Source organism: Corvus moneduloides, chromosome 1 (genome assembly GCF_009650955.1).
Source record: "Corvus moneduloides isolate bCorMon1 chromosome 1, bCorMon1.pri, whole genome shotgun sequence".
In the NCBI taxonomy this organism is placed as follows: Eukaryota; Metazoa; Chordata; class Aves; order Passeriformes; family Corvidae; genus Corvus; species Corvus moneduloides.
In genome coordinates, this window is record NC_045476.1 from 46,500,351 (window position 1) to 46,519,778 (window position 19,428).

The 19,428-nt window shown below is 38.3% G+C and overlaps 1 protein-coding gene across 8 annotated transcripts in view; it reads left to right on the forward strand.

Annotated features, from left to right (window-relative positions):
* TBC1D5 (TBC1 domain family member 5) overlaps positions 1 to 19,428 on the forward strand; it is a 316,694-nt gene that overhangs the window by 249,317 nt on the left and 47,949 nt on the right. For 6 of the 8 annotated variants that reach the window (XM_032108463.1, XM_032108473.1, XM_032108445.1 and 3 more), the window contains 3 exons: positions 7,802 to 7,887; positions 13,559 to 13,830; positions 18,533 to 18,598. In XM_032108463.1, the coding sequence (XP_031964354.1) occupies positions 7,802 to 7,887; positions 13,559 to 13,830; positions 18,533 to 18,598 (424 nt within the window). The remainder of the gene's footprint in view (positions 1 to 7,801; positions 7,888 to 13,558; positions 13,831 to 18,532; positions 18,599 to 19,428) is intronic. The other 2 variants (XM_032108501.1, XM_032108511.1) reach the window with 1 other exon arrangement.

Genomic DNA, 19,428 nt, shown 5'->3' on the forward strand with positions numbered 1-19,428 from the left:
CTATTTGAGCAAGTTGACATCCTCAGTAGCAAAGTAAAAGCAATTCTGATTGTACTTGCTGCTAAAGCAAGAAGATGAAGCATTTTAAGCTCTTAATTACTTTAGCTACCAATAAAACTTATTGCTTGTGAATTTCTTGGGGCTGTTTCTTTGAATTGATAGGTTTACTTCTGTTTAAAAAGTCATCTAAAGCTACTGACCCTCTCCTAAAAAAAGTAATAATGTTATTTATAAAATTACACTAGTAAAATGTATTTAACAGTGTTAGAGTGAGGTGATTATGGTTCTTATGTGCAACCTGACAATTCAGTTAATCATTTCTAGTTTGCAAGGTAGTTTATCAAAAGGAAGCACTTAAAACACTTAAAGCACTTTGATTCTACCTAATCAAAAGTTCTCCATATCATAATTTATTTACTAAAATCTGCAAAGCACAAACTGTGAGTTCTATAAAAATGGATTCAAAACTTTTCAATAGTATATGAAAGATTAGCTACTATATCATATCCAATCTATTATGGTGGAATTTGAGTTCAGACTCTTCTGATATAAATGTATATATACTGCTTGTGTGCCTACATATTTTATAGTAAATACTAGTGTATCAGTTGTAATGAAGGCTATTGAGTAAATTTGTATTGGGAAGTGCTTCTCTGAAAGAGCAAAATACTGTCAAGATAGAACTGGGAATGGTATGTTTTATCCTTTGCTGTCCATTTTTATGGAAAATTAGGTTTGGAGACGTTGTTTCTTTGTCCTTTGTCTTTTTAAGGAGCAGTAGTGATCAAAATGGCTCTGCAGGATAATTCCTCACTATTGGAATCCTAAATGAAAGGAGTTGCTTGTCCCGCAGCACCAGGACCTTAGCTTCTCTCTGTGATTCACAGGAAAAGACTTGGATGTCGTATTCCTTTTGGTGTGGTGTGTGCATGGGGCTCTGTGAAGGAGCTTTTTTCACTCCCCTGGGGACCTTTTTCAAGTGGTTTTCCGTAGCACACTACACACAGAACATGAATTATTCTCTTTCTTCGCCACGTAGCAGAAATAACCAAATAGCACCTTAAAATGTTCTTGTTTTTCCCTGATATGTGAGATTTGTGTGCAAGCATGTATCTGGAAAAGATATAATGCTGTAAGGGTGCTTACAAGGGTTGTGTAAGTATAAGCTTCGGATAACTGCATTACTCACAAAGCCATCAGTGAGTTATGCAGGTTGTCCAAAACGAGTGCCAATAAAACCATAATGTGGTAGCTTTTCTGTACATAAAGATGTCATATTTTAAATCTCATAATTTGGAGCATTCCAGGGTTTAAAGCGAGGCTTGCTGTGTGTTCCCTTCAAAAGCCTGGAGCTTTCCTCCACAATGTTGTAAAACTCCTGTTCCTAACTGCACAAGGCTGCAAGATGCCAGAGCATAAATCTGTCACAGGGTAGAGCTGAACACTGTCAGATTTATACCTTACTATTTAGTTAATTTACTTCTTAAAACCAAGGGTTCAGCTGAAAAATAGGCAACTAAATTAAGAGGCAGATTTAAAAGGTACTTAAGTGATTCTGTTGATGCAAGATGGGGATTTTACACAGGTTATGAACTTGAACGTTGGCAGGTCGGAGTCTTTTTGTCTGGAATATCAATAAAAGCTGATTTGGTAGGATTTGATCTACCTGTTAAAATGCAGTATGCTGTAATGCTATAAATGAAAATAAAAAAAGGCTTCCCAAGCAGTTAGGACAAGAAGCCAAAATACACAACTAGAAATTTCTTTCAGTCAAGTCACTGAAGCATTTTTAAATCTCACTTGTCATTTTTTTTCAGTTCTTCATCTCTTGTCATAGAATGCCCATGCGAGAGAAAGCATGTGTGTATGAAGTTAAAAACAGACCATAACGCACAGTATTTAAAATATCTTCCTGGTGTCTGAAATTTCTAGTTGCCAGGGGAATGGAGGGTTGTCACGTAACAAAACTGGAGATAATTTATTATAAGCCTAATCAGAGTTCAGGGGTGTCTTCCATTCTTGACCCCATTAACTGAATTTTCTTTCCTTTTCAGTTTTTTCTGAGTAATTTTCTTGCTTAGGAAAAAAAAAAAACAAACTCTTACTTTTCTTTAGAAACAATTAAATATGACAATTCTTCATGCTGTTATTGCATTGTAAATAACAAGGTCCATGACTGAGACCCTAAGCATCTTCTGAAAAATGTAAACAGGAAGCATTATTCCCAGTTTAAGGATCATGGCATTCCTTTGCCAACACCAATATTAGTGCATGGATCTCCTGACTCCTGTGATTAAAGGAAGTTCTTTATTAGTTCTGTGCAGTGTACACTTCATGTGCTGCTTTCATACACAGAATTGATATACTATCAATCTATGTTTTAGATGGTATTTTGCTCTTGGCCTTGAACCACTTTTGAACTGGCAATAGTACCTTATGTCATCTAATGTCTTGCTGGGTTTTTTTCATTCTAATAACTCAGTGGTTCATAGGCGTATAAAATATCTTTTGTGCTCCAGCAGGTTGCTTGTTCTACAGAAGGTATAATAAGGGAAGAGGAGAATTAGCAGGTGAAAAGAAAGGGTTTTTGTTTGAGGAATGGTGTTTGCTTTGGGTGCTTTGGACTTTGGGGTGGGTTGGTTGTTTAGTATACAAAATACTGTGATATGTTTCTGTAATGTTAAGCCTTTGATTATACTGTGTAAGTCAGTTCATGTGGGGTGGAGACAGCTGCTTAAATATCTGACAAAAGAATAAAAAGAGGAAAGATGAAGTTCTCTCTGCAAGTTATTAGGGAATAATTATTAAATACTTCATATTAATTATTAGTGCCCAGTAGAAAAGCTGCTTCTGAACTGAACAAACTTATGCACATCTCAGCTGCTATATATCAGCTTTGTTCCCAGTCCAAATTTTTTCTATGTTCATGTCATCTTTATTGAAGAAAGAAGCAAAGATGATCTAGCAGGAAAAGGTAAACCTTTCCTGATTTCTCAGTCCTATTTGAATTTAGAGTCACGTGACTGTCCAACTTTCATTAGAAACAAATGAAAGGGAAAAAATAGAATTTTAATACAAAAATGTCTTAGGCAGTACAAGAATTATGAAGAAATCAAATATTACCATGTCAGCTGAAGAGGGGAAAAAGGAGAAAATTGGCTTCCTAAAAATAATTGTTCAAATAAGTTGGACAATGTTGCATCATGATCCTTCTTTTCTTTTTACATATGTTTGCTTCAGTCTGGTTTTTGGTTTAGGCTTAAAATATTAGTAGTTTAGGGGGGAAAAAGATAAATGTTTGGCAGCATTTGGTTAATATATTGGAAAAAATTAGTTTTAAAAAATTCCATTGGGCACTAGTGAGATGATTATTTTGGAAAGCCTACTGTGCCTGGATTTAGAATTCACTGCTGCTGTTTTGTTTGGTTTTTCTCTGTTGCATTGAGGTTATCTAGTTTTGGATACAATCTATTAAGTGGAATATTTTTTTAGTAGCTGAGGTTTTCCCACCTGCCTACCCCAAAACACCTGCAACATATGTTTGTGTAACCCTGCAATGCTTTGTGGTTTGGGCCGTGAGAAATTCCCCCAGAGCTTTTTGCTTATAAACAGCTGAGCGATTCATTTCTCTAATGACAAGTGCTTTTCCCTTGGCATTGAGGCAATAGCATGTTTGCTAAAATAAGTCTCATTTTCTGTTAGATATATTGAAAATCTTTTTTCATTCTTGTCTTTTATTCTGAACCTTCAGATTTTGTGCAAAATTGTATTTGATTTTTCCCCTTGTTAATAAAACTAAAAAGGGAGAAAATAATATACCTCAACAAAGAAGAGTGTTCTGGAGATTCCTCCACTTGCACCTGCATGTAAACTTTCAAACATGCTGTGTATTTAGAAGGTGAATCAGGTTCATTGTAGAACAGCCTGTGACTCTGTCACGCACAAACGTGCTTTGCTATATCCTGTCTATTCCGGGGGTAATGTGATGCAATGTGTCTCCAGAGGCTAGGGAGGAAAAGGGGTTTATCTGGGAATTTGAGCATAATGGAGCATGATCCTTAGCTGATGGGAGTTGCTTTTCAGCAGTTTGTGCAGGTAGGGAATCTGCTGCATTCAGTGTGATTCTGACCACAGCATCAATCCCCCACCTCGCAAAAGTGCAGCTGTGGGTGTAACTTACCTTGGCCCCATATCCCTGGAAGAGGATAAAGGCAAATAGAAAGTTCCCAAGAACCTCCTGGCAGCCATGGGAATTGGAGTGAGTCAGTCTGGTGGTGGCTGAGAATAGACAGGAGGACAGGGAGAGGACTTCATCAGGCAAATGAGCCAGGGATGGGGCGGGCAGGCGGGAGGATCTTTTAGGCAAGGAAAGGCTCAGAGGCAGGAATGCCTCAGAGATACCTGAAACATTTTCAGGCTTTTTTTCCCTTTGGACTGTGGCTAATACATTTTGAAGAGACAAAGTCCAATATCACATCAATTTCTGTGTATTTCTATATCTGAATTTCATACACTGTCCTTTTAAAAGCATAAACTGGGCATTTTCTACCCGTTGAAACTATGTTCGCTCTAGATAGACATTAAGATTAGAAGAATTATAAATCCAGCAGACCTCTCCCACAAAATGGGTGTGGGAAAGGGGGGTCTAGTGTTGACATAGACAGCTTTTCTCTCTGATTTCTGCTCTGTTTCTTTACAAGGGGAAAATCATATTCGTGTTAATCTCTATAATGCCCTCACACAATTTCTTGGAGGGATTCAGCAAACTGTAAATTTGAAGGATTGATTTCACTGTCATTTTAACATTATACTTTTACGAGAAAAAAATTTACCTAAGTTCGTAGCAAAATAATGTACATAAATTGAAAAAGAAAAGGAATAACTTTATTTATTTAAGTAAAATAAAGTAAGTATGAAAAATACAAGTTGGATCATTCTAAATGGCACTGTGTAGGAAAAACCTGGTTGCTGTGAATATTTTAAGCAACAGAGGTATGTTTTTTGTAAATAAATTGCTTAGCCTTTAGTTCTAATACATGGATTGTAATTTAGGGGACAGCTCAAATTGAATGCTTAGAGAGGGGAATTAGTTTAAAATTCTTAAGGAAGAAACATTGCAATTATGTAGGTTTTCTGTTCTGCTTTTTACATTTAACTTACTGAAATGGTTGAAAAGAATACAAAATTTAAAGGACAACCACAGTAACATAAAGATCATAATCTTCAAAATAATGTATTTTTACTGTCTGAATTTCAGTTCTCAGAAGTATTTACATTTTCTGCTACTTCACAGATACTTGTCTGCTAACATATATGCGAGGTTAGGTTTTTTTAAATATTGAAATTTTTTGAGGGGATCTCTCAGTGATGCTACAAAAGAAGTTGCAGTAGTAACCCTTGGCATTTATTATATTGCATTTCTAATGTTTTTTCAGAGAGCTCTTTTTTCACTGCATGTAATAGTACTTTAAACTGCTTCTTCCTTTGATACCTTTAAACCTCATAGGAATTTAAATAGGCCCCTGTGAAAGTAATGCTTGAGCCTCATTCATATGTTCGAGTTAGATGTTATTCCTATTAATGGCTTTAAGTGCTTAGATAGAAGATCAGCCTTTCATGTCTTCAATTGCTTGTCATTTCTGCATAAATATGTTTCAAGATACTGTTCCACATGATCTTTTCCTCTTGTTTTGGTTTTGAGTTTTTATTTAATTCAGAAGCAATGTGTAATAATCTTTTTTATTTATTGGGTGTTGGAAAAGAAACTTCAATGTTTTTGCTAACTTTCAATATATACTGAGTTATTGGAAGCAAATTGCAAAGCTGGCTAGCAAATACATGGTAACGTGTATTTTGCGAAAAGTTGTCTTTTGGGTTAGAAGTGCCCATTATTTTAGCCATCTCTTACCCTTCAACCTTACCCTTCAAGACGTGTAAAGAAAGAAGTTCTTAATTCATAGGAGAAAAGTTACACTGTTTGATTACTCGTGTAGAAGTCGCAGCACCATCAGTTATCCTCATCACGTCAGTTTGGATTTGATTATCATAGAAACGTATTGAATTACCAAACTAGAGCAATAGTAACTAAAGCTGATTCATTGTTATTGCTGTCAGTTGATGAGGACTGACTTTCAAGCTCTATGAATAGGTAGAGTTATTGAAACATTGTTTTTATAACAGGAGATGAAAAATGTAGAACGACCATTACAGTATGGGTGGTAGGATAGATGAGAATTTTTTTAATGCTTGTCTAATGGCTTTTAGTCGCTTCATTTTTTAATGAACATTACAAACAGCATATACATTTAAAATGTTTATTGTGTTTCCAAAGAAAGAAAATGAGACATTTCATACAAGATTAAGTCTAACTGCAGGAAACAATCTGGAAATTCCCACCCTTAAATATGCTTCCAGAAATCATCCTGGCCTTTGGTATATACCAATTCTATAAATTTTCTTTTCTCCTTTTGTGCTCATGCAGTGTTTTGGTCTTTAAAATTCAAGTCCTGTATCCTCCTCCAAAAACAAGGTTTTCAAGAAAGGAGGGCTATCTGCATGCGGAAAATGAGATGGTACGACTGTGGATACTCCAGTCTGTAATGAAATCTGGAGAGTAAATACACAACATGTGAAACTGAAACAGCTGAAGACTGACTGTGTCAAAAATATAATGTACTCTCACCTGTGAACAACTGTTTTGCAAAGGTCAATGTATAGTTCACTAAAACTGTACTGACTGCTAGCAGGACTTAAGAAGGCAGATCAGAATATAAGGCAACAGCCAATAAATGATTAAACCTTAATACTTAGAAAGTATTTACATCTTTTATACAATATATCTGATCATTATGCAGAAATTTACAATTTTGTTTTCTCTTACACTAGAAATTATTTAAGCCATTTCTCATTTATATGTATTTTTTTTAAAAAAAAAAAAGCTCCTGTGCACCGCTCTGTTATTTTGTCTCCATCTGCATGAAAATTTTTTTACTTAAAAATATTTACTTGCCCCTCCAAATAGTGTCCGTCAGGATGCATGCATTCAGTCAAGATACTTTATGCATATACTAGAGTCTATGCTTAATGTTCAATGTATTCTTAGATCCCAAAAGGATCATTTCAGAACTACTGAAGGCAGCATGATTCTGTGAAAGAGTTTCATTGTGTCAGAAGTGGAGAATAGCAAGTGGATTCTGGTTTCAATATTAATTATATACTCTTTATTATAGGACAACAGTTCTTTATTCATGGCCTCAGTTTTGAGTAGGGTGAAATTTGGAGAGCAAAAATAGGCTCCGTATGCCATCTAGTGGGAGTGCTCAGGTTGTCTCACTAAAATTAATTCTTCACTTAACAGAGACAGTGCTAGTGATGTATTAAGTTCAAAATGTTTGCTGTCGTTTCTCCAGACTATTACCATTTTCTTTAAAAGCATAGCACTTTAGCTTGGGGGTGGTAAAATTCTATGCCTGACCTGCAGGAAGAAATTGGATTGGTATCTGTTCTTGTCCAAGAATTATTGATTTAATTAGGAATATTACCACTACAGCAAACAGCCTCATCACTGCATGGAAGAGTACTGATTTCTGTGAGCATGGAATGGACTTACAGGTAGAATTTGGTATTATGTTAAGTATTTTAAGTCTTCACTTTAACGTAAACGACATTACTGCCTTGAGAAACCAAGATCCCAGGAAAATAAATTGTTCTGTAAGTTTCTAATCCTCATTATTGAACGTATTTCATGTCTCTGCTTAAAATCTCCCAGAAAATTACAATGAGGTATTTTTTTATTTTTTAGCGAAATCCAAGACCAGTGACTCACCAGTTCCAACAAAATTTAGATTATTACAAAGCACGCGGAGCGGACTTGATGAACAAAACCCGGTAAGCTATTTCTAAATATGTGTTCACCAAACTAAGACCTTACATAAACAAAATGTTTCAGAAGTCACGTTTATTCTAAACATGAATTACATAAGCAGTATTAGAAGTACATGTGTTTATTTCATGACATTTATTTCAAATCTGTCCCTTGACTATTATTGCATGAAAAAATTGAAGTTTTTACACTTAGTGTTGCAGTCACTTGCAGCATCTTTTTAAGGAAGGCTAAGGGCACTTTTACACAATGATGTGTCCTAAAAGCAGTGGGTAAAACATTTCCAATGTGAGTTCTGTAGCTGAACTAATTCTGATAATGCACCTGGAGTATGTGTACCAGAAGCTGTCTAAGTTAAGTTGAATTAATGTAAATCCAGTTTGAAGTAATTTTTACAAAACTTTTCCTCCCTTCTTTTAGAAGTGGTTTGTATCAATAATGCCAATATTCCTCATCAAGGCCGTATTATCTGGGTGGCCACAAGGTGAGTGCTGATGCCTGGTGGCTCCTCGTGGCTGCAGGGCAAGCCAGCACAAGAGATAATGCTTCAATTGACACAGTTACAGGCAGTTTCTTGGGTTGCACATGGCCCCAGCCATACCCTCTGCCTGCTGATTCATTAGAACTTGCTGGCTTTTGGACCTTTGCATCTCTGTCACATTCTGTTGAAATCAGCTACATTAAAAGCCAACTAAAATTAAAATGGAGTAGTTTCAAAAGCTTTTAAAAATGGACAAAGAGGCAGAAATTAAAGCTAAGTACAGTGACTGCAAAAGCATCTCTTTCTTTATAAATCAGGCTTTAAAGTTGAGGACAGGTGTCAAAATTACTGCATTCTATTGCATTTTCTTAATGTTTTTACTTACTCTTTTGAAAAATTATCTCAAATGTTGCCTAACTGGAGAAATAACTTGTTTGAAGTTTCAAAAAGAAAGATTTCAAGGATTTTGAAAAAACAAGTAAATCATAAAGCCCAAACAAGAATGACACCTGCTGGAAACCTAAATTCCAAGAAAAAAAAAAATTCATTGGATCTCTGTAGGAATATAAATTAATTGCACACACATACACAGAATACTCACCAAAGGAGATGGAAAGTTGTTTAGAATAATTCAGATATAAGAAAAGCTGAGATAAATTCATCTCAAGACAAAAACACTTAGAGTAGGTCAAATGTGGTAAAACTGTTTAAGATTGCACTAGGGAGAGAACTGCAAGATGTAACATTAGGAAATGTTTCTGCAGTGAGCAGAGATGGATTAAATCAACTACCACATCGTTTTCACCTTTAATTCCACAGGCTCAGTGATATGTTTAAAATATCTTGACAACTCTCTAATATATATTGCTTTTTTTATCACATGTAAAACTTTTTAATTGGCCATGTTCATATATTTGTCTCTCATCTCTTTGTAATGATTACTTACTGAAAAGAGAAATGCCTTTGAATAAGGCCTGCTTAAAACAAAACATTTCCATCTTAGCAGAAAACTGCAGAGATTGAATCATCTTCCTACTGCTAGTTTAAAAATACACCATTCACAGTCAAGGTCAATGATGCTTATTGTGATGAAACAAAATTGTTTGCTTCATAGATGGAATTCACGTCTCCTTGATACTCATATTTTTAAACTGATGCCTTACTTTTAAATGCATCTGCTGATAACAACATAATCAATCAGTATTTTTCTTGTAATTGTTGTACATGTCTGGTACATTTAGATGGCTAAAATGTAGATTGATCCATGTTTAATGGCTGTAATCATCCTTTGCATTAATATATCAGACATTTAAATGGTAAGAAATAGACACATTGTTCTTATTTTCCTGAACTTCAGCTCAGTTTTAATGTCACTCCTCCAGAGATGTAGCACCTCACTATTGTTCATTTTCTGAAGCTGTCATTCAGAGAAATTGCACAGATTTTACTTCATAATACATTTTTTTAAACCACCTCTTGAAAAGGTATTTAGATACCATCATTATTTATTTTTCATGAATTTATATGTGTTCTGAGCTGATCATTAGCAGTGTCAGTTCATAGCACAGCCAAATCACACCACAGGTTTTTAGGAGCTAACTATCCTTTCTAATTGTCATGTAATTCTAAAACATCCTTGCATGTTACTGTTGGAAGCATTTCTAAAAATCATGTTTCGGACATGAAGGCTTAGAAATTGTTTATGTTTATTGTTCCTGTAAAATGAAGTTTTTCTCAAAAAGTCTCTTTCCAACCATCTGAAAAATGCAAATAAACTAACTTGTCCTGGTGTACATATATGTCAAAGCAGCAAATCAGTGTAGAAGGACAACTGTCACTTTCTATTAAGCAAAATATAGCTAAAAAAAAAATAAACAAGAAAGAAACAAGCTGCTGGACACAAATACACAAGCTTCTGTAAAAGCTTTGTTTCCTGCGTCTGTGGACCATCACGATTCCAATGATACATTTAGCTCAAAGTATCCAGTGGCTTTGTTGCTCAGGTGGCCCGTCCGAGTAAATAATTTATTTTTGGTTAGTACAATTTTTTGTGCAAAGTCAAGGGGGTTTTTTTGTGATTGTCAAGGTTCTAGACTTAGAGACAGCATAAATGGACTCAATGTGCAAGCCATTATCTTCCTTCTAAGGTAATGTTTCAGGTGAGTGAGTGATACATACCACACCAAACTACAACTTTAGTGATTGTTTTCAGTAGACTGAGGGAAAAAAATATGCTAAATATACTAAAGTTTGGACTCTGAATCTCAGCCAAGTTATTACTGGTATGACCTCATCTGTTAGCAGGTTCCTATAAAAAGAGAAAACCCAGCCTACTACAGGCAGATTATTAAAAAGAAGAAGCAATCCATTGAGTCTTGATTAACTTATCCAATTCCTTTTCTTGTCTGGCATAATCCACTAGAGCAGCAACTTCAGTTTGAAATGCTGACATTTGTTCTCCTGTATTTACCACAAAAATAACCAAAAATTAAAAAGGGCCCTAGGGAAAAGTGATTATCAAATCTCCCGGCTGTTTCCTGTGAGCCTTCTCATATAAATCCACCAGCCATCACTCACTCAGAACTGGTTAAACTGGTAAGTCTAGGTTCCGGAGGGTGTGAGGGGACCAAAGTGTTGGACTCCTGAGGGGGCCGCCCTTAGGGAGGACTCATGTCCTTTGATCTTCGGTGGGAGTGTGCTGGCATCATTCCTGGCAAAAGCTGACAATACAAGTCTCAGAGGGCTTGGTCTGCAGGGGTTACCCTTTAGTGGCTCAAGTTGTTTGACAGCTTGGACTTAATATTTCTCAGGTGGAATCTCAACTTCAGTCTCATGAAGTGCTTTTCTCACTGCTGTTGTTGCTTCCCCCACCTTTTCAGGGGGGTTTCCTCCAATGAATTTCCTGCCCAGAGGGAATGAGACTGTTCATTGCACAGCCTGTGCAGTCACGGGTGAATATTCATACCCCTGCAGGAGGCTGTAAAAGGTTTGTTTCCCTCCCTTCCAAGTACGTGCCAGTTGAGCAGTGGTTAAAGGCACAGTATTGGCATTCAATTGCCTGTAATAAACTGTAAGCCAGACTCTCTGTTGGCTCCTTCACTGCCCAGGCAGGAGAATTAGAAGGGGACTTTGAAACTGACCCATTAATGCTCGATCACATGGGTGTTTGTGTTGTGGCTGTTAGGTTTGCAGTGTTGGGTGCTTTAGCTGTTAGTGGAGCCAAATCAGCTATAACCAGAAATTCCATTTTGTGCTGCAGCAAAGATCCAGCACTGTGATACACCAGCAATCCTTGGATCGGTCAGTGCAGGCACCACATGGAGCAAGCGCACTACAGTCTCTGGATTTCTTTTAGGGTCAGGGTCAGCAGACTTCTGCTTCTCACCCAGAAGCCACCAAACATCCAAAACTCTCCTCCTCCCCTTCAGCTGGGGGGTGCAAACCTGGCCTCAGCAAAGCACCTGCAGCTTTTGCACATCAGCAATTGTTTGAGTCATTAACCATTAACATTTCAGTCTCACAACTTCTCAGTTTGCTTTTGAAACCATTTGGACCTCCTGCAAGAGTATTTTGTAGTTCTGCAGATGCTTTCCGCGTAGTGACTTTGTCAGTCATTCTCAGGTGACTATGGAAAGACTTTTTGTAACACCAGCAGCTATCAATACGATGGGGAGAGACAGAAACATCCTGTAATTATTATTCAGCAATCATTCCTTCCCAGCTTCCATAAACTGGGAAGCAACATTTGGTCCCAGTCTCTGCACTGCTGTTCCTCCTAAAAAATTCTAGATGCCATCTTTCTTCATCACCAGTATATGGCAGAAGTGCCCCCATACAGCTTGGGGCTGTATCTTGTGAGCGTGCAGGTTCTCATACTTCTTTCTGATAGCTCTCCTTTTCCATCTATTCTGAGTAGCCTGATTCTGAACAACTCAACTGTTGTTATTTTCTGGATGTGCTCTATAAGTGTGTGCATGTTTGTATTGTGTATTCTAAAAAAAATCTCTGGAGACAAATAGAGAAATTAGAGGAAAAGCAAAATCAAAATTAGTCTTCCAGGTGTCTGCAGAAGTTACAAGTTACCCGTATTAATTCATTTGTAGTTTATTTTTAGTTTAACTTCCCCAAAACATTGTAAAGCTATTACACCCCAGTAATCACTGGATTGTGTTGGTTTTAATACATTTCTTCATGTTTTTAAAGGACAGCTCTTTATATCATAAAAATACAGATTAGTAAAATAAAACCTCAGGAGTGAAAAGGTCTTTGTGGTTGTGATATATTTCTGTGAAGGGTATTTCAAGCATTAATTATATACAGCAGGAAATTATTGCATGAACAGATAGGAATGGCTTTGCTGATCTGTGGGTTGTGTGAACACTTCCACTGGGAATTAGAAGGTTCTTTGTCTCTTTATTTTAGACAAATTAAATGGTTTGACAATTTCCTCATTCTTAATGTTGCATATAACTGAAGTGAATTAAATAGCCCTGTAGTTAAAAATAAAAAGCAACAATGATAATGATTCAGTGTATGTGTTATACCCTGAAGCAGTTCTTCAGCAAAATCTCTTTAGAAATCAGGATTCCTGTTAAAAAGTGCTTGGCTTGAAATGATTGGGCTGGGCAGAAGGTGAACTCAGAGCAAGAGATATCTAGCTCTGCTAACCTAAAAGTACAGTCTAATGTTAGCTTTGTTTGCTGAAAGAAATGTTTGGGGTTGAGTCATTTTAAACATTGGAGAGAATTTAATCTAGCAGAAATAAATATTAAAGCAGTCTTCAAATAAGTGCAAAAAATCAATTTTATAAAGTTTTTGATTCTGTAGAGCCTGGATTGCTTTTTGTCACTTTTCTTTTTTTTTTCTTTTTTTTTTTTTTTAATTTAGGAAGGCAATTTAAGGACATTGGTACAAACTCACTTTGTTTGGGGTTAGTCTGCATTTTTCAAGGAGAAGGACCAAAAATTTTGTCCACTACTGGTTGGAAAAAATGCATACCACACCATGCATACCACACCCAGTCCCTGTGGTCTCTGGTCTCTGTGTGTATTCCAGTGCAACTGTAGTAAAACACCTTCTTTGTAACATTCAAATCTTGGATTTTTGTCTCCCAGTTTTGAAGAATGATGCATGTATGGCTGTTCCTGTCCAAACCATTGGCAATGATGTGATAATTTCTCCTCTTCTTTTCTCAGTGCCAGTGCTAAGGCCGCCCCTCTGAACATTAACAAAGTCTCCAACAGCTTACTGAATTTTGGCCGAAAGCTCATTGCTCCAGCCATGGCTTCAGGTGGGGCAGTGGGCACTCCTGCCGGCGGGAGCAGCTTCCCTCCCTCTTCAATGCCAACCAGGAGCACAGGGGAAGTCCCCCAGCCCCAGCAGCACCACCAGCAGCAGCAGCACCACCACCAGTCACAGCAGCAGAGGATGATGAAGTCTGAAAGCATGCCAGTTCAGCTGGGCAAAGGTAAAGGGGAGAGGTGTGGCAGTGCCATGACTGAGGGAAGCTTTGTCGTACATCTTCAGGGCTGAAGAAAGTTCTTTCTTCTATTGATTTTTATATCAGCGTGTACATATTTGGAGGAAACAGCAAAAAAAAGTATTTTGTTAGGCAGGATGCCTATGCCAAGTACAACAGCACATTTGCAGTGCAATACGGAATTAGATGTTATCTCAAGAATATACAAATACTGTAAGAAGTTTTGAACCTTTAAAAATATATTAACCAGAAACTGCATCAGACAGACCAACAAACTACATCATTACCATAAACATGAGCCAAGTAATTTTTCAGGTTTTTAAATGCAACTTATTTTTAACTGGGAAACTAATTTCATACATGTTTTTCCAGGTTATTGGCAAAAAATCCCATGCATAACAGTATTAGGTAAATACATAATAATAAGTGAAGGAAGTTAGAGAGTAATTGTTAATAAACAAATTCTTATTCCCTTTAGAATGTGTGGAGCTTATTTAAGAAATTATTTGAGCCATAGCATGAATTTATCTTTTAGTAATTTGTGATGGCCCTCTGCACTTTATTTAGTAAACGCTGCATCTTTTTCTTAAGCCTTTCTTCTTATATTTCTTGAGGACAGCTTACTCAAACAACAAACTCACAAGCTCAGCTTTGGTAGTTGTTTGCTATACTCTGCCACGCTCAAGGTAGGTTACTGCTTTTCATCTTCAGCCAGCCCATGGCAGTATGTGCTTTTCAAGGAGTATGTAGAGCAAAACAGTATCTGCTGCATTTGGCAACTCACCCAGTGTCATGATTATGAGCTTGAGGGCTGGTGCTGGTTGCCCTGAACCATTGCATAGGATTGCATCTTTTTTTTTCACCAGATTTGAAAGTGTGAGAGAAGGGAAATAACACTTCATAGCTGAAGTTGGTGTTCCTTCTCTTTCCTGTGGCACCCATATGGTCCAAAGGTCCTTCCATGATGCATGGCATCTCCAGCAGACACTGAGGGAGCAGAACTGAAAGGTGCAGCTGTTCTTTTGGAGCAGACACATACAGGCATTTCTGCAAGGGCCACTGCAGCTGCTTGGCAAAGTCCATATATGCAGCTTCTCTCAGAATCACCCAAGAATCTCAGAAATTGCTCCAGCAAGGGTTTTACAGTGAAACTGAAGTGCAGTGAAACTTTGATGCAAATCCTGTCACAACAATGGAAGTAAAATTAGGTGTAGAATAAAATTATTTACACCGTTTCGGAGAGACTTTCTCTTTGCTTTTTTAAAAGTTTTCCATAGTTCCCTTATCACATTATTCTCTTTTTCCCTCCTGAGTTTAAAAGTGGTCCTTGGGTGGCTGTTTCTTTCCCTGCTTAATATAATAAAAGCATATAATTTGAAGCAACTTCTATATAGATGGAGCTGATTGTCGCTTTATCTTGATGTGGCTGCTAAAGGATGGCTTGTTATATGTGCCAATTAACATGTTGTATCATCAGGAAATGCACCTGATACTTTCCATACAAGAATCAGAATAAAAAATTGTAGTTATGCTTGGTCATTGTCATGTACAAGCTGTGCACATATTTCTCTATCAACAGGGATATGGAGATTTGGTAAAGTTACAAAGAATTTATGATGTAGGGCATAAAGCATTTTCATGGTAAGAGGAAAAAACATACTGCAGCTTCTTCTTAGTGTATTCTGTCTATCCATATTTGGTACAGCCTTTGCAGAAGTAATTTAAGGGCAACAAAATGTAAATATACTATTTTTTTAATAGGTTCAGATGACAGAGGTTTTTTTTACATTTTTGTGCCATGCTTGTTGTTCCAGACCTGTACAGTTATAAGTATTTTGCCTATAATTGTATAGAAATTTTAAATTATGGCAGCTATGTTTGCAAGTGCCATAATCTATATTTTTAAAGACACACAAAAAATAACAAAAGGAAATATGAAGTGTTTTAGAGGCTCCCCAGTGAATTCTCTCTGAAGTAAGTTTAAATATTTAGCAAAAAAATCCCTATTTGCAATGACACTGTGGTGGAGACAGGCTAAAAAGCCTTTTGAAGTTTGATGCAGGAACATCTGTAAACAACTCTACACAATCTCCATCACACCTTAAAAGCAAGATTAAGTCTTTTCAGTTCCGTGGAGGACAATAACACCACCTCAAGAAAGAGCGGTACAGCAACTCCAGTGAATGAGGGCACTCTCCACAGCTATGAGAAGCTGCCAGCACTTCTATCCCAGGCATTGAGATTTAGGATTTACTCTCAGAAGTGTACTTGTTCCACCCATGTTTGTGCTGAACTTTTTAGCTTCTACACTGGTTTTTTTCTAGCTCTGGATTCTGCTGTAGGTTCTGAGTATCTAAAAGCTATTTAGCATGGTTTGGAAATCCAACGCTCCCAAGTTGCTAACTAGCTGTCACTAATTGTCTCCTGTTCTTGTTCTTCGCTGTGTTTTCAGCTCTCAGCCTCCTGGAGCTTGGTTATTTAGCTGAGGTGGGCAGAGGCATGGATTTAGGATTTAAATTGATAGACATTTGCACTTCCAGTTGATCTAATACTGACAGATGTTCAGTTGGACAGTGTACCAGGCCAAAGTGCTGTAAATCTTACAGGCATCAAGCCGTAAAATAAGTCATCCATTTTTCTTGTATTGGTCCTTTCAGGTTTTGAATGCTCAAGTAGTGCTGATAATTTAAATTAATATTGTAGAGATTTTTAAGTTTGAAGAGATTAAATTAATTGGCTGATCTACTTTGTGAAGAAGTCCTTGGTAAACAAAACACCTTGCAGGACTGTCAAAATAATCCTATCCCAGCTTTAACAGCTCTATTTCAACAGAGTTACCACTCACAAACCAGCTATCATTCATGTTGCCATACTCTAGATGAGGGATGATTGGGTTACATGATCAGTTGTAATTATTTCTTAGTCCAAAGTTTTGGTACTTGCTGAATTTCTGTAAGAAAAAAATGCATATAATTTAGATAATGTAAATGGAAAAACCCAACCATAATTGCAAGCCTGTAATTCCAGATGAGTCTTCAGCATTACAAATCACAGTTGAACAAAGTACCCAGACACCTAATTGGAAATTCAGTTCCTCCTAATAATATATTAATCCCATTCAGGCTGTCCTCAGCACAGAACAAGATCGGGTATCATTACTGATTACTTAATGCAAGATAGCCTACTAACAGAAGAGGGATTGAAATATTCTCTTGATCCTGCACAGTGAAGTAATTTGTTGGCACAAAAGTTGAATTCAAATATTAAGTTCATTGGATTTTCAGTTGAGGTGGTTATTTTGAAAGATAAAAATACTGATAATGGAAAAACCATGGGAAAAAAGCAGAATCATTGCCCTTTGTGTTCCAGTGGATCCTTCATCATTCAGAAACTGGATATTCTTTGATTACCAAATGGCAGTGCATTGCCAAGAAAGAAAAGCATTTCTCTTTTTCTTCCTCCTTGATAGCGCCAGATACAGTTTTCCTTCTAGGTCATTTCACGGTGAAACCCAAAAGGCTTTTGATTTGAGTGCAGCTTAACCACTAGGACATATTAGAGGACCAGTTCGAAGACAAAATTCTGCCAAAACTGTGATTAGCTATTTAAACAGTTTCCAGGCTACTGTTTGTTTTTATGAGTTGATACTACTGTGGCATTTATTGTAACACAAGCAGAATTTCCGCAGTCACTGTGTATGCCCTAAAGACATGATCCCCCTATTTAGAATTATTTATGAAGTGTCTCTAGAAAATGAGTATGCTTTTCATATGGATAAAGAAATTGTCCTTATTAATAGCAGAACTGAGTACAAAAAGGAATAAAACACAGATTGACAAATGGGGTTATTTTCCTTTTCTAAAAACATATAAATATACATATTATTAGGTAATTATGAAATTTTTTGACAGTAAGGATACAGGTTCTGAGCATCTCATGGAGTGTCTCTCCAAGAGAGACATGGAGTGAGCCCAGTGGAGGGCTCCAAAGAAGATTAGGGGGCTGAAGCACCTCACTTACGGGAAAGCTGAGGGAGCTGGAACTGTTTAGCCTGGAGAAGAGAAGATAGAGAGGGGATAGTATCTAAATGGAGGTGTGAGGAGGATGGAGCCAGGCTCTTCTTGGTGGTGCCAAGCAGTAGGACAAGAGGCAATGGGCAGAAACTGATGCACAGGAAATTCCACCTGAATGTGAGGGAGAACTTCTTTACTGTGCAAGTGACCGTGCATTGGAACAGATTGCCCAGAGAAGTTGTGGAGTACCCTTTCCTGGAGATACTCAAAAGCCATCAGGACACAGTCCTGGGTAATGTGCTCTAGGGGACCCTGCTTGAGCAGGGGGCTTGGGCCAGGTGACCTCCAGTGGTCTCTTCCAACCACAGCCATTCTGTGATGCTCCCAAATCGCAGAAGGACACTGTCTGTGTAAAGTGCCAGCGACAAAACGGTTTTGACTCTTTCATTAAGTTTAGATTTTTATCTAAATCATCGCTTAAAAGCCCTGGGGTTCTGCAGCCTATGACTACTGGTTATCCAACCTTCCCGTTTCCTTTTGCCTGTCCCTACAGGGCTCTCTCACAATGTCCTTTCTGTTCAAAGCAGGGTGCTCCGGCTGAACCCCCAAAGCTGCGGCTCTTCCCTCCGGCGAGCTGCAGCGGCGGGGCCGCGCTAACGCTGTTGTTTGTTTGCCAGGCGAGGCGGGCGAGGCGGCGCCGCCGGGGCCGGCCCAGGCCCAGCAGCAACCCCCGGCCACCACAGGTAGGCCCGGGCGGCGCCCGCCGTCACTGCCACTGTCCCTCCACCGAGCGCCGCTGTTGTGCCGGGAGAGAGCTCGGCTGCGCCGCGTCCCTCCCGACCGCTCTGTGCGTGTGTGTGTCTGTGTCTGTCTGTGTGTCTGTGTCTGTGTCTGTGTGTGTGTCTGTGTGTGTGTCTGTGTCTGTCTGTGTGTGTGTCTGTGTCTGTGTCTGTGTGTGTGTCTGTGTGTGTGTCTGTGTGTCTGTCTGTGTGTGTGTCTGTGTCTGTCTGTCTCTGTGCGTGTGTCTGTGTGTGTGTCTGTGTCTGTGTCTGTCTGTATCTGTCTGTGTGTCCGTGTCTGTCTGTCTGTGTGTCTGTCTCTGAATGTGTCTCTGTGTTTGTCTCTGAATGTGTCTGTGTCTGTCTGTGTGTGTGTGTCTGCGTCTGCGTCTCTGTGTCTGTGTCTCTGTGTGTGTCTCTGTGTGTCTGTATCTGTCTGTGTGTCCGTGTCTGTGTGTCTGTCTGTGTGTGTCTGTCTCCGAATGTGTCTCTGTGTTTGTCTCTGTGTCTGTCTGTGTGTGTGTCTGTGTCTGCGTCTGTGTCTGTGTGTTTGTCTGTGTCTGTGTGTGTGTGTCTCTGTGTGTCCGTCTGTGTCTGTCTGTGTGTCTATGTGTGTGTCTCTGTGTGTGTCTGTGTCTCTGTGTGTGTCTCTGTGTCCGTCTGTGTCTGTGTGTCTGTGTGTGTCCGTGTACGTCTGTGTATGTGTCTGCCCGTGTCCGTGTGTGTGTCTGTGTGGTGTGTGTGTCTGTATCTGTGTGTGTCTCTGTGTGTGTGTCTGTGCATGTGTGTGTCTC